The 13,068-nt window shown below is 36.5% G+C and overlaps 2 protein-coding genes across 2 annotated transcripts; both read right to left on the bottom strand.

The window, feature by feature from the left end:
* Nucleotides 1-442: 442 nt before the first annotated feature.
* Nucleotides 443-1,126, bottom strand: LOC132631359 (WAT1-related protein At5g07050-like). Its single transcript, XM_060346941.1, has one exon. It carries the CDS (start codon nucleotides 1,124-1,126, stop codon nucleotides 443-445), a length of 684 nt encoding a protein of 227 aa, XP_060202924.1.
* Nucleotides 1,127-1,152: 26 nt separating this feature from the next.
* On the bottom strand, nucleotides 1,153-8,128 carry LOC132631356 (uncharacterized). Its single transcript, XM_060346938.1, has 10 exons — nucleotides 7,639-8,128; nucleotides 5,795-5,869; nucleotides 5,656-5,691; nucleotides 5,401-5,511; nucleotides 3,985-4,532; nucleotides 3,662-3,806; nucleotides 3,507-3,568; nucleotides 3,165-3,390; nucleotides 1,888-3,041; nucleotides 1,153-1,794 (listed from the first exon to the last, which is right to left on the bottom strand). Exons 1-10 carry the CDS (start codon nucleotides 8,126-8,128, stop codon nucleotides 1,153-1,155), a joined length of 3,489 nt encoding a protein of 1,162 aa, XP_060202921.1.
* Nucleotides 8,129-13,068: the final 4,940 nt, after the last annotated feature.

The raw sequence follows: 13,068 nt of genomic DNA, 5'->3' as shown, positions 1-13,068 counted from the left end.
ATTACTTACCTTTTTAAGCAAATATTAGATATTATCTTTGGGTGTACGGTAGATGTAGCATTGAAATTTTGTGCTTATAAATTTTTATGACCTAATTCCCAATTTATTAGCACTCCTCATTAGTCGACAGTCCATTTGATGGAATTTCTTTATTAAATCAGATCAAATTATTTTAACTTTCTCATCAAATGTAGGTATTCAAAAATTGCACCAACTATACTATTTTTTTTTTTCAAAGCTTTTGTATTTATTCATGTAAAACACAAAAGCACATGGGGGGACTATACCAAGACCCCATGAATACATCACAGGCCACACATAGCCAGGCAAAAAAAGGAGGAAGCTTACATCTGCAGCCTATCCTCACTAAGCTTTTAGCAACTTACATTCAGCTAAAAAGAAATTACTCTACAATCTTCTTGATGTGCATGCTGTGTGAATCTTAATTCTTCAGCATAGCAACAAAAATTTTAGAGTCCATCTCTATAACACAATGCTGATAGCCCCTCCGCGTGCACAGTTTGATAGCAAGCAGTGCAGCCATGGCTTCCGCAATATTATGATCCCTGCACAGGACTGGGGATGCAAAAGCAAACACATGCTGCCGTGACCAGCCAGTAGATTTCCTTCTCCATTCTTGCATAATAGAAACTTGTCCCATGATGGCAACAATGGTCATCATCAAGGGACTAAAAGCAGTCACAAAGACAGGCCCTCTTTTCTCCATTACAAGACCTTGAACATAGTATGCAAGGCTTGATGATACAATACCAGCATAGGCAGCAGCAAAAAGATTCATGTCAAAACCAATAGCCCAAGCAGAGGATTTGTGCTCCATCACTAAGGTGACAGCAATAGATTGTAGAGTTCCCATGAAGCAAACAAGTGTAGTTAGAGACAGAGGAGCAGTGTACTTCCTCATTGTATTTTCCTGAAATATAAAGAAAGAAGCCCAGGCAAAAATGGCTCCAATGAGAAGCATTGGACCTTTGAACCAATCTTTATCTGTTGCTTCATTGGCTTGAGGGACTTTTGAAGTATTTGCGTGAATATTATTTGACCATACCAAATTAATAACATGTCCTTTGTACAAAGTCATTAACATGGCTCCAGCCACTGTCACCATTGTACCTATCACCTTTGCTGTGCCTATCAGTTTTCTGAGTTTTTTTTAACTCTTCTCCTGAAGGAGGGGAAGTCAAGTTTATTCATTCGGAGCGGTCCTCTAGCCTCCGTTGGCAGGTCACCTTCATTCAAAAAAATTCTAGGGACTTGAATTTGGGTTGCATATTTTGCTAGTGCATCCGCTACCTCATTCCCTTCTCTAAAGCAATGCTTTATCGATATGTTTATGTGAGCCATCTTTGCCTTAGTGTTTTCTATAATGTCCAATAACCTCCAAGGAGGTTTTAAGGAACCATCTATCATTTGTACCACCATCTTGGAGTCCAATTCTACCTCAAGGGATTCAAAAGGATGATTAACACACCAAGAAATTCCAACTAGAGCTGCATATGCTTCGCTATAATTGTTAGTGTAAAATTGGGTTGGATATGCAAATGCCACGATCATGTTCCCAATTCTATTCCTAACAATACCACCGGCTCCCGCTTTGTTTTGATTTTTCATGTAACTTCCATCTGTGTTGAGCTTCCAAGTGTTGCCTATAGGTTTGATCCATCTGATCATCTTACTGGTTATCACAGCTTTAAAATTTTCCGCTTCGAAACAAACTTTGCTCCAGTTCCAGGTGTAGTCTATGGATTTAAATTTCTGTCTTATTGCCACCTTGATCTGAAAAACAGATTGAAAGCATATATTAGAAGCAGTAAAAAAATTTTGTTCAAATTTCTTGGCGCACCTTGCTCTCCAAATTTCCCAACATACTATCATTGGAGTGATAAGTAGAAGGAACTTGTGAATAATATTTGTTGGTTTTTGTCTCCACCGTTGCCAGAGAATTGTCTGAACAGTGGAACCAGTAATGCTGATCCCCAGTGGTCTGGTCATGATTTGCCATATTTGTTTTGCAAGCTCACTTTGTGCAAAAACATGATTCCCAGTTTCTATACATGCAGTCCTGCAACAACAACAACTAGCACCTTTGTCAATATTAAATCTTGCAAGATTAGCATCTAGAGGAAGATTTTTCTTTAAAAGCTTCCACATGAAAAAGGAAACCTTGAAAGGAATTTCTTTTATCCAGATGAACTTATAAATGTGAGGGGCAACATACTTCTTCCTAAGGAATTCGAGAGCACTGGAACATGTAAATAAACCATTGCTATTTAGATTCCAGATAGGCTGATCCTTTTCATCATGTTTACCGATAGGGATACTCTTGATCAGATTCAGAGTGTCCATTGGTAAGGAAAAAGGATTATCATCAATATGCCATTGCTGATTTAATAAGAAATGGTTAATTTCCACATTACCAGGCTTGGCCGAAGGTTTTAAAATCTGATAGAGAGATCCATGATGGGTCCAGTTATCCCACCAAAGCAGACTGTTACCGGAATTAATTTTCCAACTGATGTTGGCTTCAATCTTATCTCTAATATGAAGCAAATCTTTCCAAGCAGCTGAATTTTTTGGAGCAATGGTCTTAGAGTTGAGGTTACTTCTTTGGCAATACTTTGATTTAATGAAATGTGCCCACAAAGAAGGTTCTGTTCTCAATCTCCACCATCTTTTAGCAGCAAATGTGTGACAGATATCAATAAGACTCCTGAAACCCAAGCCCCCTTCTATGGTAGGGTAACTCATGTTTTCCCAAGAGGACCAATGATAGCTATTTTTACCATATTTCTCTCCCCAGAAGAAGTTAGCAAATTGCATTTCAATCTCATATAGAGATGTAACCGGTGGCATTAAGGCAGCAAATATATGAAGAGCTTGAGATTGAAGAACATGCTTAATAATGGTAGCCTTACCACCTGGAGATAAGAATCTTCCTTGCCAACCTGCAATCTTATTAAGAATCTTTTTGGAAATGTCAGAAAAATAAGAGATTCTCTTCCTACCACAGTATATGGGACAACCTAAGTATGTAAAAGGAAAGGAAGACTGTTTGTAACCAGTCCACCTTCTTATCCTCCTATTATAAATCTTGTCCGTCTTACTATGGGTGAGAAATAACGTCTTATCATTATTAATCTCCTAACCAGAAGCCTTTTGATACAACCTAAGCAAATTCATCATGAGCTTAATAGTAAATTTATTGGCAGAAGTGAAAAGCACAAGGTCATCAGCATAACTAAGGTGATTAATCTGGGGCCCTTTTTTATGCATAGAGAAATTAATGAACCTATCATTCTGATTAAGATGATTCAAAGCTCTTGAAAGAGTTTCGGCTGCAATAACAAAAAGAGTAGGAGATAGAGGGTCTCCCTGTTTTAAGCCTCTAGAAGATTTAAAAAACCCATATCTAACACCATTAATAATTACAGAATACCAGTTGTTAGAGATCAACCTATAAACTAGATTGATAAAAACAACATCAAAACCATCTTTCTAAGAACAGAAATTAAGAAATTCCAATCCAATTTATCATAAGCTTCAGACATATCTAATTTAAAAACAACATTGCAACTGTTAGAGTTAGGTCTAATACCATGAATAATCTCTTGTGTTAAAAGAATATTCTCGGTGATTTGCCTACCTTTAACGAAACCAGATTGATTTTCAGAAATGATCTTAGGCAAAATATTGTTAATCCTTAAAGCAAGAATTTTAGACAGTATTTTGTTTGAAAAATTACTAAGACTGATAGGTCTAAGCTTAGAAAAACAATCAGGTGAGGTGACCTTAGGAATCAATGTTAAACAAGAATGAGTATAGTACTTTGTAAGGTCAGACCCATGAAAGAAGGAGAGAACAAAGGAGATTACCTCTCTTTTGATGATGTCCCAGCAGTATTGGAAAAAAAAAACCATTAAATCCGTCAGGCCCTGCACAACTGTTAGGGTCCATAGAATCTATTGCCGTCTTAATTTCTTCTGCTGTGGGATATTTTGTTAATAAGGCATTGTCCTCAGTGCTGATCAGATTGTCGCAACCTCTGATAAAGTTCAAATCCCTATCCCTTGGTTTTCCACTAAATAAGTCGCTGAAATGATCGATGGCAGCTTTGGAGATATTTAAATTCCCTTCGACCCATTGACCATTCTGATCTTTAATTTTATAGATTTGAGCTCTTCTTCTCCTAGCCTTGATGGTACTGTGGAAGTACTTCGTATTTGAATCCCCTTCTTCAGCCCATTTGATTCTAGCTTTTTGTCTTAAAATAGAATCTTCCATTTTCAACCACTTGATGTATTCGGCTTTAGCCTTATTAAGCAGCGTTCTATCAGTATTAGAATCGGAATTTAAGTAAGCAGTTTCTGCGTCTGAAACTTCCTTCTCAAATTTCTTGACATTTTCAAGAACGTCCCCAATACTGTTTCTAGACCACTTACTAAGTTCCTTAGACAAAATTTTTAGCTTTTGTTGTAATCTCCACATAGGATTGCCATATACTTCTGTGTCCCAGACTTTTTTAACCAAAGGAAGATACTATACTATTTGTATCACTTTTAATTCCCTTCTATCCTTTAGAGTTCATCAATGTTAAAAATAAATAGTTATAAAATACTTTTACAGCTTTCCTTAATTTATTTTGGACAAATGAATTTGTGAAACATTTTTAGTTGGGTAGCATGCTTGTGAAAGTCGTGCATTAAACATCAAATGACCCAGAATATGTGAATGGACTACTCTCTGGGCAAATTTGTCAGCGAGCTACAATTGTTGTTCGTTGCTTTTGATGTCCTCTGATTCTCTGTAATTGGAGACACTTATATTCATACCGTCCAAGTTGTGGTCCAAGGTGATTTTAACCTCAAATCAAGATCTCAACAATTTTTGGTCGGTATCAGTCTTGAAATGATCAATTAAAAAAAAGGTACGTGTGTATAGGAAGGTGTAAAGGGCATCGTTCGTTCGATTGCATGGTGTTTTCGGATTCCAGTAACGAGTTATGAGATACCCCTTTTGGGGTATGAGTGTATGACTGTGTGATGGCCATAAAATTATCAAAAGTGGTGTCTCCACTTAAGAATTAAGGAGAATTTCTCGTCCTCAACTTCTTTAACTTCGCACTTGGATATTTTGATTATCAAAAGATCGAAAAAACAAAATCAAAGGTTTGAAGAGTGGAGATAAAAGTAATTACAAAATGTCGAAAATCCAAGTATAGAAATCCCGTATGAGACCATTATGGTAAAAGAACGCATATCTAGAAGTATTATTTCAAGCTGACGGAGTTGAAGCATGAGAAGAAGAAAAGAGAAAAGCTAGAATAAGGAAATTAAACACAAAAACTTAGGGAAAAACAAGAAGATAGACTGATGGAATAATGACAGATGGACAATACTGAATAAGCTAGGGGACCAAAACCAGAAAATAATGCCAAAAGATGAAATGCAGATGTTGGGGTACCAGTTGAAGCATGAGAAGAAGAAAAGAGAAAAGCTAGAATTAAGAAATTAAACACAAAAACTTAGGTAAAAACAAGAAGACAGACTGATGGAATAATGATAGATCGACAATAATGAATAAGCTAGGGGACCAAAACCAGAAAATAATGCCAAAAGATGAAATGCAGATGCTGGGTACCAGTTGAAGCATGAGAAGAAGAAGAAAAGAGAAAAGCTAGAATAAAGAAATTAAACACAAAAACTTAGGGAAAAACAAGAAGACAGACTGATGGAATAATGATAGATCGACAATAATGGATAAGCTAGGGGACCAAAACCAGAAAATAATGCCAAAAGATGAAATGCAGATGCTGGGGTACCAGTTGAAGCATGAGAAGAAGAAAAGAGAAAAGCTAGAATAAAGAAATTAAACACAAAAACTTAGGGAAAAACAAGAAGACAGACGGATGGAATAATGATAGATCGACAATAATGAATAAGCCAGGGGACCAAAACCAGAAAATAATGCCAAAAGATGAAATGCAGATGCTGGGGTACCAGTTGAAGACAATAATATGCATGCATAGTTAGTATTATGACACATGAAAAATGTGCCTACTAGATTTCACTTTGATAATTACAATTTATAAGAAATGTAAAGGGGATGAGGGTAAATATTGTATACGGGTAGAACCGAGGACATGGATATCTTCGGTTCCCCAATATAAACGCTATGGAAATCATGCTCGGTCAGGACGAGACTGACCTAATCAGTGCTCGGGCTCCAAGCTCGAGTTGTAACGAGACATTGGTTATGGAGAGGCGGTTAATCCCCATGATGAGAAGGCCGAAGTATCCACCATCAACCAGATATTTCGGCACCAATCACGCCTAACAGTTGTCACTAGATTCTGTTCCTCACCTAGAATTGTAATAGGGTTAGGACTCCTCTGCTATATAAAGAGGAGCCCTCCCTTTTTACCTGGGCACGTTTTTGACAGGATAGAACCACATTCTTTGTATCAAGCAAGCAATAAAAATTATCCCGCATCTGTTCATCTTCTCAATCCTCATTTCACTGTGCAAAGTTTGTCCTTAGATTCTCGAGCACTGACCCCGATCTCCGGAGCACGAGGTCAGTCGGTTTCCATCATAGCTGATTTGTCTCTTTACTTTATCTTACTGTCTACTATAAAATCTATCATTGTGTTAAACTAAACCACGTATCCTTGGTTCCTCGTATAAATTCAATTGTTATCCAGTTTCAGGGTAAATAAGTATGTAGTAAGATAAAAAAGATTAGTTTTCCTTGATATTGATACTAGTACTAATAGTTACTGAAATGGTAAAAGTTTATCCGCATAGTTTACACTAAATTAAGGCTAAATACGTCCACATCATATATTTATCAGTAAATTTCATTTGAATACTCGAACTGCTAGCTATGACTTGTTTCAATTGAGCACCTGAACACATATACATCATAAAGTGATTCCTGTTAGAAACTTCCCCATTTAAATTTTGGGAAACCCTTTTCACGTGTTTTCAAATGTCCATTATGTAGATAAGTTAATCCCATAACTAAAATATGTCACCTACTTTAATTATACGCAAAAGCCTCAATAAGGCGTAAGAACCTCAGGCATATTCCAATTGAAGTTGGTGTGTATAATTAAAAGAGATGATATATTTTAAGTGGTTAACTTAACTAACTATAGTAGACATTTACTCACCAAAGATTTTCAAAAATTAGAACCGAATGTGTCTTATAGGAACATTTTATCATGCGCTTAGATTCTTAATTGGAAAAAGTTATAGTTCGAATATCTAAATGAAATTTTGCTGATAAGTTTAAGGGGCTATCATGTGTACTATGTACGTTGCGCATACTCTTTTCTCACTTAATCATGCATGTATGATTAATTAATATATATTCTAACCTCATTAATTTTTTTTTTTAATAAGCCATCATCATTAGGTTGTGAGCCTATGATGTGGGGGGTTTGGCTTGACCCCTACCATGTGATATTAAGTAATATATATTACAAATGACAAGAGGGGGACATGGTGCCTTGCCTCAAGTCTACAAAAGAGATTGATAAACAATCTGAGGGATGAACTAGCCAACAACAAAATACATCCCTTGAGGGTAAAGTACAAACTTAACTAATTACAAAGTTACATTTTTCAAACCTTCTTCTAAAGGTAGGTAATTGTTGCTTATCAAGTTGAATTAGCCCCTTAGCTACTCTTGGTAATCCTATATGAGAATTATGCAAGGTCCTCCTTCCACTCGTTGAAGCAAGTTTTGCAAAAAAATCAGCTACAGAATTAGCTTCTCGATAGCAATGAGCAGTCTGTACTGCGTTACCATTGATCAGTCCTGTGATTCTACTGATTATATGCTTCAGTTTCAAGTTGTCTGTGCCTTTCTCCTTTAGCATGTTAGCAATGATCTGGGAGTCAAGTTCCAAAATAATATTGTTCAAGCCTTGTTGAATGCACCAGTTGATTCCAAATTCTGCAGCAAGAGCTTCTGCATGATTATTTGTCTCACAGTCAACAGAGTATGAAAAAGCCATGATGAAATCCCCTTTATCATTTCTGAGTATTCCACCTATCCCAGCTCTATCTGTGGCGCTACAAAAGCTACCATCAGTGTTTAGTTTCATCCATTCATTTGGTGGTCTTGCCCAACATACCTAGACAACTTTAAGTACTGGAATCAGCTTTTCAATTTTCTCACAGTAGTTCAACCAGGTTCCTTCAATGTAGATCTTTGGATAGGCAATGTTGACAGCAGTTCTAATATTCCACATGGCTTGTGTTTCCATCTTGTGTAGACTGAATTTCTTTTGTTCTCCAAATCTACAGGCTGTCCATGTTTTCCAAATTTCCCAGAAGATCATGATAGGGGCAATCTGAAAAACAAGACTTTGAACCTTATTGCATGCCTTCATATTCCACCATGATTCCAACAGTCCTCTGATTGGAACATCCTGATATCTCTTACCAAGAGGAGCTCCAATTGTATTCTACAAGTGATGTGCAGCTTTCCCTTCAACAAAACATGTTGTGGAGATTCATTTTGAGCAACACTACAGCATATACAAGTGCTAAATCCCTGCTTCCCAAATTTAGCTATAGCATCTTTAAAAGGGAGCTTATTATGAATAAGTCTCCAATTCAAGAAGGAAATTTTAAAAGGGATGGAATTATGCCAAATTTTCTTAAGAAGATTGTTAGGCTGTCTCTGATGTCTAACTATTGCCCAAGCAGACTTGTTAGTATAGATCCCATTATCGGTAGCATTCCATATAGCATAATCCTTTTCATGAATGCTTCCAATGTTAACCGTGTTGATATATAGAGCAATTTGAGCAGGAAGAGTCTTGTACAGTTTATGCATATTCCTAGAGTGATCAGCAAAGTATTCTTTAACCTTAGAATTCTGTCCTCCTTTAGGTATATAATCACTGTAGGTGTATGCAAGAGGGCCCTTTCCTGTCCAATCATCCCACCAAAAACTACACTCTCCATTATTGATATTCCAGGTGATGAATTTTTCACTTTTGTCTCTTGCCCAGAGGAGGTGTTTCCAGGCTTGTGAATTACCTGAAACCCATTTTTTGCTAACATGATGCTTCCTTATGCAGTATTTAGCTTTTAGGAAGTCTGCCCATAAAGAGTTCATTGATTTAAATCTCCACCACCTTTTAAATGCTAGAGTATTAGCAATATCTTTCATGCTCCTGATGCCTATACCAGCTTCATTTTTAGGATAACACATCTTTTCCCAAGCACACCAGTGATACTTTTTCTTTCCATTTTCAGAACCCCAAAAAAAGTTGCAGATGTGTTTCTTTATAAGTTCCATGGTCTTTTTTGGGGGATTTATAGCACTGAGTGTATAAGTAGGTAAAACTTGTATAACACTTTTGATAAGAACTTCTCTTCCCCCATAGGATAACATGCTACCTTGCCAACCATTCATTCTTTTCACAATTTTTGTAACCATACAATCAAAGTAGCTAATCTTCTTAATACCAGTATAAATTGGGCAGCCTAAGTAGGTAAAGGGGAACTCCTTTTCAATGAAACCAGTATGTTTCCTGATCCTATTTATTCTATAGGCACAGGTTTTGGGACTTGTTAAAAAGCAGCTTTTATCCTTATTAACCATTTGCCCAGAAACAACTTCATATTTTCTGATTTTCTTCATAATAAGTCTGATAGATGAAGTGTTGCCACTGCTAAAGATAACAATGTCATCTGCATAAGCTAGGTGAGTGATTTGTGGCCCTCTACTGCTCATAGTGAAAGGAGTAAACTTTGGATTTTGTAGGAGACTGTTTAAAGACCTAGATAAAACCTCTGCAGCAATAACAAATAATGAAGGAGATATGGGATCTCCTTGTTTCAAACCATGAGAGGAAGTGATTAAACCATACCTGATTCCATTGAGAATGATAGAATACCAAACATTTGAGATGCTCTTGTTGGTCAAATCAATCCATTGATCATTGAAACCAAATCTCTTTAAAACCTCCATCTGAAAAACCCATGAAATTCTATCATAGGCTTTAGCCATATCTAATTTGATCACCACATTACCCCCCTTATTAACTTTGGAGATATTGTGAATAATTTATTGTGTCAACATGATATTATTAGTGATAAGCCTTCCAGAAATGAATCCACTTTGATTTTCAGAGATAAGAAGGGGAAGTAATGGATTGAGTCTGTTTGCAAGTACTTTGGAAATGATTTTATTAGAAAAGTTGCTCAGACTGATTGGTCTAAGATCAGAGAAACTGGAAGGAGAGTCAACTTTGGGAATGAGGGCAAGACATGTATGTGTATAAAATTTTGTAAGTTTCTTGCCTTTGAAGAATTCTCTAACAAATTCCACAACATCTTCTTCAATAATAGACCAGCAGACTTGAAAAAATTTACCATTAAATCCATCAGGACCTGCTGAACTGTCACAACTCATACCAAAGACTGCATTATGAATTTCTTCCTTGTCTGGTACTTTGGTGATCATCTCATTGTGTTCATCAGTAATCACTCTTGGGATACAATTCATGATTCTGCTGCTTGTATAATAATGTTTAAGATTGAACTGTTTCTCAAAATATCTAGTGGCAGATTTGGAAATCTTCTCAGGACCGTGAATCCATCTCCCTTTACTGTTTTTTATTTGCTGAATTTGTAATCTCCTTCTTTTATACCTTAGCACACTGTGAAAATACTTAGAGTTTTTATCCCCATCCTTGAACCAGCTAAGCTGTGTTTTTTGCTTTAGCAAGGAGTCTTGAAGGCTCATCCATCTGACATATTCAGCATATCCCTTATTCAACTCTTCCCTGCTATGATCAGTGTTATTGGTCATATCCAATTCTTCCAATAATTCCATTTTTGCTTCCCAGATCTGGACATTTTCATGTATATCCCCAATGTTGTTTCTTGACCAATAACTTAGAATTCTTCCAAGGTTTTTAAGCTTTGTCTGTAGTCTCCACATAGCATTCCCTTTAGCATTTAAGCTCCAGGCACTCCTAACAGTTTCCAAAATACCAGGCTGATCGACCTAAAAATTTAAGAACTTAAAATACTTAATGTGATTTTGTGAATCATCACTAAATTTGAAAACCAAAGGTCTGTGATCAGACCCTGTTCTAGGCAGATGTTCTACCACATTATTTTGAAATTTCAAAGTCCATTCATCATTAATCATAACTCTATCCAACCTTTTCCAAATCCTTTTGCTAGGAACCCAATTGTTACACCAAGTGTATCTTGGTCCTGTGAATCCCACATCAGTCAGGCCACAATTATTCATGCAAGTAATAAAGTCCAGACTCGTATAACTTCTGTGGGGTCTGCCCCCAAGTTTTTCATCTTGGTCCATGATTACATTAAAGTCTCCTCCCATACACCAAGGACCAGTGATTCTATTGCTCATATTCTCAATACTATTCCAAAGATCAATCCTTTCAAAAGCAGTACACTTAGCATAGATAACAGTTACAAAGGTACCATTATCCTTAGGATTTTCTTTGAAGTTGATAGTAATTTGCTGCTCATCATTTTCAATGACTTGGAAAAGATCCCAATTTTTCCAAAAACACCATATTTGACCATTTGTGTTTGCTACACAGTGCTGAAATCCAAAATAACTTTTGTACCCTTCTATTTTACTATGATGAGAGAAAGGTTCTGAAATAGCTACAAAGGTAGCTTTGTTGATGTCAATGTGATTTTTCAATCTTTTGAAAGCTTTTCTCAACCTCACCCCCCTTATATTCCAAAAGATTGTACTAATCATGGATGATATTAGGGGGCGGGGCACTTTGTCTTTGCAGTTTTTCTTTGCTTCTAGCAGCAGACTTCTTTTTGATGTCTTTGCCTTTTTCCTTAATAATTTTCTTAGTTTTGCTTCTACCTCTTGTGTTCTTAACCAGCACATTTCCGTGGCTCTGGCTAGTATCATAAATCTCCTTGTTTGTAGTTTTTGACTCCTCTGAAACTGCTTGTAGATTGCCCTTTCCTATCTGTTTTTTCTTCTGGTTTGTTTGTTGTGTATCCATGGATTTGGTACTAACAATTTGACTGTTGATACCTTCTTTTTCCTGCCTTTTTTCCTCTTTTTGTGTGCCTTTTCTTTCTTCACCTTTTGAGCTAGGATCACAATTCAGCTCAACAATTAAATCAACACCTTTATGATTCTTAATATAAGAGGGTAGACCTGGGGTGCTTTCAACAATAGGAGATAGGATTTCACCTTCCTCCACTTCTTGCAGTTGCTTCTGTTGTTGGCACTCCTTTTCCTAATTCTTACTACTGACCCCATCTTCCTCAGTATTGCTCAGATGAGTTTGATCTATTTGAGTGTCACTTTTTTCCTCTTCGATCCTCTTGTTTATTCCTTCATCTTCGTTCAGGGAAGAGCTCATTTTTTGTGACACACTTTCCATAATTTCGATAGCTTTGTTTTCCTTACCTGGAATATTGATAGTAAATCCAGCTTGCTTACTTCTTCTCCCAGGTTTCAATCTAGAAATGGTTTTGAACAAGACTTTGTTTTTCTTTTTGGGAGTCCTCCTGATCCTTTCCTTCTTTTTCTTCCTTTTTTCCTTGACATTGGACTCCATTAGTCTGTTAGTATCCATGTCTTTCTCTGTGTCCTTTTCTTCCTGGTGTGTAACCATTTCATTAGCATTCTTAATATGCTGGTTCTCCTCCTTTTCAACCTGATTTTTCCCAATCAATATTTCTTTATCAGTTAAATTCTCTCCCACAAATTCACCTTTCTTATAATCATTTTTTTGCAGTTCCCTTCTAATATTTATTTTCTCCAACACTATGCAATCTTCCGTATTATGACCTAATTTCTTACAGTGTCTACAATATTTAGGGACGCCTTCATATTCAACTTTTTGATAGAATCCCTTCAGAGGTGAGTTTTCAGATTCAATCCCAATCCAAATTTTATCCGGTCTAGGTTTCAACAAATCAATTTCAACTCTAACTTTTGCCATACTTGGTCGGGTTCTATGGTTAGTAGCAGCATCCAACATCAAAGGGGTACCAATATTTAAACATAATT

Source organism: Lycium barbarum, chromosome 3, assembly GCF_019175385.1.
Source record: "Lycium barbarum isolate Lr01 chromosome 3, ASM1917538v2, whole genome shotgun sequence".
NCBI lineage: Eukaryota > Viridiplantae > Streptophyta > Magnoliopsida > Solanales > Solanaceae > Lycium > Lycium barbarum.
This window is presented reverse-complemented; position numbering and strand designations above follow the sequence as displayed.